This window comes from Hippocampus comes, unplaced genomic scaffold (assembly GCF_001891065.2).
Source record: "Hippocampus comes isolate QL1 unplaced genomic scaffold, H_comes_QL1_v1.1 scaffold2, whole genome shotgun sequence".
Taxonomy (NCBI): Eukaryota; Metazoa; Chordata; class Actinopteri; order Syngnathiformes; family Syngnathidae; genus Hippocampus; species Hippocampus comes.
The window spans coordinates 4,168,462-4,177,107 of NW_017805139.1; the positions used below are offsets into that span (position 1 = coordinate 4,168,462).

At 41.6% G+C, this 8,646-nt stretch overlaps 1 protein-coding gene across 1 annotated transcript in view; it reads right to left on the reverse strand.

The window, feature by feature from the left end:
• Window positions 1-5,086: 5,086 nt before the first annotated feature.
• The window catches only part of slc7a11 (solute carrier family 7 member 11), an 87,293-nt gene continuing 83,733 nt past the window's right edge, over window positions 5,087-8,646 (reverse strand). The window contains exons 12-13 of the mRNA XM_019867419.1: window positions 5,813-5,925; window positions 5,087-5,738 (exon numbers count right to left, since the gene is read on the reverse strand). Of these exons, the coding sequence (XP_019722978.1) occupies window positions 5,870-5,925 (56 nt within the window). The 3' untranslated portion in view covers window positions 5,087-5,738; window positions 5,813-5,869. The remainder of the gene's footprint in view (window positions 5,739-5,812; window positions 5,926-8,646) is intronic.

The window sequence follows — 8,646 nt, forward strand, 5'->3', positions numbered from 1 at the left end:
GAACATTACATTGGAGAAACCAAACAAACACTCAAGAAAAGACTTTATCAACACAAATGGAAAAACAATGACAAGAAAAGTGCAGTATACGCACACTTAAAAGAAACAAACCACACAATTGAAGATGAACAAGTAAAAATCATAGGAACAGAAAAGAGATGGTTTGAAAGGGGAGTAAAGGAAGCGATTTTTGTTAAAAAATTTTCACCCTCTCTGAACCGTGAAGGAGGTATCAGATTTAACCTGTCTCCTATTTACAATAACTTGTTGACCAGTAAGGGACATAGACATGCTGATCAGGCTAACTGAAAGTAGCTATTCAGCCTTAGCCCAAACAATAGGCCTAATCAAGACCCAATGATAGGGAGTTTAGAAACCAATGGGCCTCTTCACCATAGGGGCGTGACTAACCATCCCCACCCAGTCCTCAAACAGGCCACGCTCAGCCTTTTAGCGCAGAGCAACTTCCCGGAGTCTTCACGGAGACTTCAGGGTTGTCTACCGCTGACGAAGCTTCTGTGAGAGAAGCGAAACGTCCTTTTTTGTTTTTTTTTTTTTTTGTTTTTTGTTTTTTACCCACAGGTACAGATGACGACTGACAGAACCCTTTCTACGATGGAACTTTCCTGTACGACTGAGAGCCTCCACAAGCAACTCTTCAGGGCACCGAGCTGTCCGTAAAATGAGTTGCCATTCTTCTTTTTTTTCTTTCTTTTTTCTTTTTTAAACAATACCTCCACACTCATCTTTTTATGTTCTTTATGTCTTGACCATTTATGTATCCTTGGTTTCATCTGAGATGAGAAAGTTATTTTTTTTTCTGTCTAGGAGTCATTTTGGTGTATTTCCAAACTCTTTGCAGGGTTTTGTTTGTTTTACACTGAGATTGCTCTTCACCATAAAAGTCAGATATGTGGGGAGCTGCAGAAATGATTGTCCTTCTGGAACTTTTTCCTGTAGTTCAGTGAGAATGGATTTAGCGTCTTTGGTCATCTCTCTCACCAAGGTTATTTCCCCTGAGTTACTCAGGGTGGCCACCCAGCCAATGATTTATTGCACACACAGACAGACTCTTGGTTGAAAGTAATATTTGTGCAGTCACTACATTTAAATACTGCAGCGACCATACCATCCACACAACCATCATTAAGTGCCATGTTTTTCTCCCGACATAAACTATGGTAAAATGAACAAATTAGACAGTGACCTCATGCTTAAATACAGGCACACACACAATCTGTTGCTCTCCATATGACAAGTGGTTGCACTTAACATTGTGTCCAACAGTCAGACATCCAATCGATGGCCATATAAGTGTCACATATGTTCTCTCCCTGATTTCTACAGACAGTTAAGTAATAACATGACAAGAAGAGCCCTCTTTTCTTCGGATACAGTAAATAAAGGCAAACTTTATTTTCAAAAATGAACATAACAAGACTCTTATAAAAAGTGTTTCTTCAGATTTCTTGATTATCCCACCCAATTTTTATTTTTTCTTCATGGGACAATCACACCCTTCCCCATGGGCTGGCCATCAGGGGCTCATACCGGCACACCAAGATGCTTGTGCTCCTCCAGTTGAGGCACAGATCTCAAAATAGGACCAAACATTTTAAAGTACTTGTATTATGTAATTTTCATTTGTATTTTTATTTATAATCATATCGATTTTTTGTTATGAAATTTTGCATTATCATGAAGATAATAAAAATAAAAAGAAAATTATGGTGTGATCTTGTTTGATTGAAAGCCAGTCTCATCTGCAACAGCCTACCACAGGCTTACTGAAAATAAAGTTAGGTATGGAGCCCCTTATGCGAAAGACATCAATGTTGGTGTGCAAGAGTCCCTTTTCTGTGATATTGTGTATTTGCCTTTTCAAGCTACATGACTTTTTTTGTCATTCACGAAGGTTGCACTGTCATTACTTTTATTTTAGTCAGCCTTCGTCTTAGCCTGACACTTGATAGGCATTAATTTGTCACATTTGTGCATATTTGCCTCTGACATGTTAGCTCGGTGGGTAGTTGTTTTGTGAAGGTTTGGTGTCTCTCCTGGTGTGGGGTGGGGGGCAGCTTCTCCAAACTGCACAGAGGTAAGCGGGTTGTCCTGTGCTGGGAAGGACAGGGTTTGTATCAGCGCTGGGTTCGGGGACCTTAAAATGTGGCAGGGTGAGTCTCATGGTGAAGGCCAGGTTAAACGTTCCGTCTTCCTCTTCGTCGGGTAGGTGGGCATCATCTTGTTCCGGGCACAGTCATGATGGGACGAAATGTACAGAGGCTCCAAGGCTTGTGTCGAGTAATGGGAGGGGTGTTCCCACGAAGCGTGTGTCGAGGGGCACTTCATTTGGGCAAAACCTAAAAGTGATGAAACATGATGCCTCGCTGGCCAGCTGAATCACATCACTTTTTCGGGAAGTGGTTCAATAGTTTGACGGGCATTGCAAATACAGTACAGACTGTGGTATAAAGCAGCCACAAAGTGCCATGGTGGTTGCCTGTCATTTCACATTTTGTGCATTCCAAGCTGTAGTTACACGTGTGTGCAAAAGCAATCTTTTTTTTCGAGCCTATGCAAAGAAGAGAATTTTACATATTTGGGAACATTTCGATTTGATTGCTTCTAATAAGGTTAAGAAAAAAAAGCAACCTTAATATAAATATGACAATGCAGCTTTTCTCTTGTTCTTATGTCTAACCTTTGGTATTTCACAGATGAAGTGTCTGTTTTATGCAAGGGAGCTTGTATACAACAATAACACCTCATGTATGCTGAGTCATTACAGAGCCCTGCATGTGAGCAAGGAGATTCATAAAGCTGGACCAAGCTTCAGAAAGTTTGTCACAACTTTGAACCCTACCCATTTTCTCCTCACAAGGAAGGACTGTATGTGAGCACATGAAGCATTTTTTTTTTCTCATTTCTCTATCCTGGCAATTCCATATTGTCTTCTTTCTTTTTAGGCTTTGAAAGCTATGGTGAATGACAGATATAAGATGGGCAAAGAAAAGGCCAAACAGATGATGTCAAAGGCTTCTGCCGTTAGCCTAACAGCAGATATGTGGACATACATGAACACAGAGTCAAATCTGGCTGTGACCTGCCATTTTATTGATGAACGTACATCATTGCACGGTGTTGTTTTAGGGGTAGGACATTTCCCTGAGACGCATACTGCTGAAAAACTTGTTTGAGTAAAAACTGCACTCAAGTCTGACTGGAGCATCATTGACCAAGTTACTTGCCTTGTGACAGACGGCGCAGCAAATATGGGTGCCTGTGTGAGGTAGCTTCATATGAGACACATGATTTGTGTGACGCGCACAAAAAATCAGAATCAGAATAAGAATCATCTTTATTGGCCAAGTATGTAGAACACACAAGGAATTTGTCTCCGGTATAACACGCTGCATTAGTATCATCATAAACAAGGACATGACAAATAGGTATGGAAGGACATTTCGTAATGTAAGTGAACCGTAGTGCGGTGGTACCACCCAGTGGCAACTGTGAGACAATGTGCAAAGTATCAAGCAGAGCTAAAGTGACCAGTGGTAAAATACAATACTATGACAGTTGTACAGTTGGTGCAGAAAATCAATGAACCATTTTAGAGTGACCAGTAGCAGTAATTGTTGTACAAGAAGAGTGACTACATCAGTGACTGTTTAGGGAGTTAATGGCGAGAGGGAAGAAGCTGTTTAAGTGTCTGTTGGATTTGGTGTGTATGGATCTGTAGCGCCTCCATGTTTTCTGTCAACTACATTGCTGGAGAAACAGTCATCATTCAAGGTAGGGAAGAACACAGGATTGATTTGATGACTGCCGTGTAGAACTGACGTAGCACCTCCTGTGGCAGGCCATGCTTCCTCAGCAGCCTCAGGAAGTACATCCTCTGCTGGGCCCTTTTCAAGATTGAGATGGTGTTGACTTCCCACTTTATGTCCTGGGAGACTGTGATTCCCAGGAACTTGAAGGTCTCGACGGTTGACACAGGGCAGTTGGATAGTGTGATCTGATTTTAAATCTGATTTAAAAAAGGCTCTTGCCCAGAACTCTGTGCTATATGAAATTAGGGAGGAGTCCAGAAAAACAGTAGGCTACTTCATTGCCATGTTCTAAATTCCACTGTTCAGTTGCAAGTTGCTGCTGCAGTGGCGCTTGAATTTACCACTTTACTGTGGGAGCGGCTGACAAGGTTCCAAATGGGCTGGCCAGCACTAAAGATCATTCAAGAAGTCGAGACAAGATGGAAGAGCAAGTTTTTAATGTGCCAGTGAAAGAATATTTTCTAAAGCTGGTGAAATACGTTCAAGAAATGAAACTGTTTAAAGCCAAACACTGTGGGAAAGCTATTATTTCTAAATGAAAATAAATACCAAATTATCATTATCGCACTTGTTCCATTTTGTTCATATACAAATACACACACACACAAGCACATTCATATGATTTTCTTAAACAAACAGCCATAGAATTCTCACCATTGTTGACCTCTTGGGCTTCTAGACCACTTGATGGCACCCAAGAGCAAATGAAGCACCATGAAGCTTTGAACCATGTGCAAAGGACCAATTGACCCAATTGACTGCAAAGCTCATTGCTTCATGAGGCTTCATTTAGTCATCATGAGTGCACAGCACTTACTCAACGGCCAAGGACAAAATCGCCAAAATCCTGAATCATGGGTTGTCAGCGCTGCTGTGCACGGAACAATCGCAGGGCACACAGAGACGAACAACCATCTGCACTCACACGCTCACCTAGGGACAATTTTGAGTGGTCAGTCAGCCTGTCATGCATGTGTTTGGATTGTGGAAGGCAACCGGAGTACCCGGAAAAAACCCACAGGCCGGGGAGAACATGCAAACTCCACACAGGAAGGCCGAAGCCGGGATTGAACCCATGACCTCCGCACTGTGAGGTCGACGCGCTAACCACTGGACCACCGGGCCGCCCTTTTTGTCATGTATTCAATAAGAAATATTAATTGAACATGATTTGCAAATCATCCATTAATCCATTATCCAAGCCGCTTATCCTCACAAGGGTCATGGGTGTGCTGCAGCCAATCCGTCGCTAATCATTGTATTCTATTTTTATTTGTGTTTAACATAAAGTCCCAACTTCATTTAAATTGGATTTGTAGTTTTTGTGTACTTTACTTTTGAACCTCTTTTTGAACACAGCAATTGATTCACGCGTTTTCAGTTGAGTTCTGAAATTATTCCACAAATTACCATCTCTTACACAAATACACTTTTGCTTCACGTGTGTTTTTGTTTTGGATTTTTTTGAAGAAACTTGTTCCCCTTAAGTCATAGCAACGCTAATTTCAAACAGCTTCTGTGTATTCTGGCAGAGCAGGTTATTGTGTACTTTTTTCATTATTTGTGTTGTTTTAAACTCAACCAGGTCATAAAATTTCATCGTGTTTAATTTGATAAATAATGAATTTGTTGGTTCAATATATTTTTAGCGATAAATAACCCACCGGTAATTATTCTTCTAAGTGGTTTGAAAACAGGGAGAGTTTTTTGTTTTAAAGGTGTGTCTCCATATTTCCACACAATAGGCCAGGTATGATGATAATAATCAACATTCTAAAGTGTATAATGACTTCTTATTCAGGACATCTTTGGTTGTAAGTCCATTTGATTAATTCCTTAGTTTGTTTTTTCGGAGAACAGAAGGGCTCGGGTGATAGTTTGTTGAGAACACTGCACAGGAAAAAGATAGCAAGCAGAGAAGATTAGGAGAGGGAGGAAGCAAAGTAAAAAGCGTCCGCCTCTATCCAGAGCCAAAGAAGAAAGTATATAGGGTAGCTTTCATGAGTCCAAAGACTTGTTGTAGGATGTGGTTTCCATTATTGCTCCGGCGGGACCACTTCCAGGAGAATTTGTAAACTTCTGTTGATAGAATCTACACACAGAAAAAAATGTGCATATGAGTGACATGTTACATTAATGTTGATAGTAATTGCTATTCAAACCAAACAATATTCATAATTCAGTCTTTTATCTCATTAAAAACAAAAGGGGACTATACCAAAGCACGCTATATTGTGGTCTTAAAAGATTCATGTCATGCAGGATTTTCACAACATTTTTTTTGCCCCACGTAGTTATGGCGTTCCTTGGAGGGCCGTTAAGACTGTTAACCCATATCAATGATATTGTCAGGTCGACACAACAAATTGATGGATATGAGTTTCGAGCTCAGAGACCAGTAAATGATTGGTTATTTCTCAAATTTTCAATCTATTTTAAGGGAGGGAGTGGTTAAAAAATGCTTGCAATATCTCATATCTTAGTGTTGTGAAAAGGGAAGACAATTTGCAAGAAGCATGAAGCCAACGCACATGATTTATTTGCCTTTGCAGGCAACATAAAATGATGTCGCAGACCGTATATGGCCCCCGGGCATTAAGTTTGACGTCATTGGTATAGTGGGACCATCGGCGACTCTTTGTCAAGGCAAGAAGACAGCAGCTTGAAGTGAAGCCCCACCTTTGTAACAAAAATGTTTGGTCCAATAATACTGATGGTGGAGTTATGAGAGCTTCACTTCTTATATCACACGCACCAACAACAAACACTAAACAATACTGCAACATGAAAACATCAATGTCATAAACTTGTCGATTTCAACTCTACTGTCATCACATTAGCCATTAGCATCGACCTAAATTGAAGAGGTGTCACCGCTATCGCAGTAATGATAACGAAAAACTGGTGTAGCAGCTCCACAGCCGAGCATTTGTGAAAGATTTTATTGAAATAAAAGCTAGCATAATAACATAGCATGCTAAGAACCTGTTCTGATCCAAAATGTTACTGAGTTTGTGAAAAGCAAATCACTGCCTACCTTCATCAAGACCTGATGTGAAGGCAGGGGATGCACTTTTCCAGTGTGTTAACTATCGTAGCTCACATGTACTGTTTTAAAATGCTTCTCTGGGCCCTCCAGAGTCCCATTCCATGCCAGTGCCCTCGGTGAATTGTATATGAAACAAACTTTAAATGAAAATAATGTTTAAAAAGATATACTGCAACAGCTCTGATCGCAAGCTGCAATTAACAGACTGCTTGTCCGCAAACAACTTCCGCTGATGGAGGTCATACACCACCACCGTAGGTTAAAGGTGACCTGGTTTTTCATTTTATTTTTAAAATACTTTTTTTGTGAAAGTGAAACTGATAGTGTACAGTGCACCCTAAGCATCCTAAGACAAAATTATATAATATTAATAACACATACACGGACACACACATTTTTCCCCCCCATTTCTCCCTATCCCCCCACCTCCACCCCCACCCCGAACCCCCGCGATTGACTTGGGACCAGTCCGCAGGCTACCGGTCAATCGCAATGGGCACCCCGGCTTTACATGGTTTCACAGTCAGAACGACTCTCCAAGGGAAACAGTGACTACAATGTAGCCTGCGACAAAAATGAGTTTGACACCTCTGATTTTACTGTATGTGTTACTGCTTCTTAATGGAATGATGTGTTTTACAGTAACCACTGGTTGAGTCAGTGCTGTTGCACCTGGAGAAGGCTGGGAGCACTGTGAGAATCATGTTCTTTGATTTCTCCAGTGCCTTCAACACCATCCAGCCCAACTTACTGGGAGACAAACTGCAGAACGCCGGAGTGGACCACCACCTCACAGCATGGATTACAAGACCTGATGTGAAGGCAGGGGATGCACTTTTCCAGTGTGTTAACTATCGTAGCTCACATGTACTGTTTTAAAATGCTTCTCTGGGCCCTCCAGAGTCCCATTCCATGCCAGTGCCCTCGGTGAATTGTATATGAAACAAACTTTAAATGAAAATAATGTTTAAAAAGATATACTGCAACAGCTCTGATCGCAAGCTGCAATTAACAGACTGCTTGTCCGCAAACAACTTCCGCTGATGGAGGTCATACACCACCACCGTAGGTTAAAGGTGACCTGGTTTTTCATTTTATTTTTAAAATACTTTTTTTGTGAAAGTGAAACTGATAGTGTACAGTGCACCCTAAGCATCCTAAGACAAAATTATATAATATTAATAACACATACACGGACACACACATTTTTCCCCCCCATTTCTCCCTATCCCCCCACCTCCACCCCCACCCCGAACCCCCGCGATTGACTTGGGACCAGTCCGCAGGCTACCGGTCAATCGCAATGGGCACCCCGGCTTCCCCGGGATTCGCACATTCTCACAGGATGGGCTCCACTCCGCGCACAACCTTTGTGAGGATAAGCGGCTTGGATAGTTGGGTGGATGAATGGATGATGGATGGTTTTTACAGTTTGCATCTTATTATTGAACTATTGAGTTAAATAAAAAAAAAAAGACACCCATCCATCCAATTTAAATTGGGTGGGTCAGGCAAAATGATGTGACACATTTGTAGGTTAAATTAAGCATGGCTTACGGACTACCTCACAAACCGACCGCAGTACGTGAGGGTACAGAGCTGTGAGTCGGACAGGCTTCTCTGCAGCACTGGAGCGCCGCAGGGGACTGTTCTGGCTCCATTCCTGTTCATCCTCTACACCTCGGACTTCAGACACACCACTTCAACCTGCCACCTTCAGAAGTTCTCCGATGACTCTGCGATTGTAGGCCTCATTACAGAGGG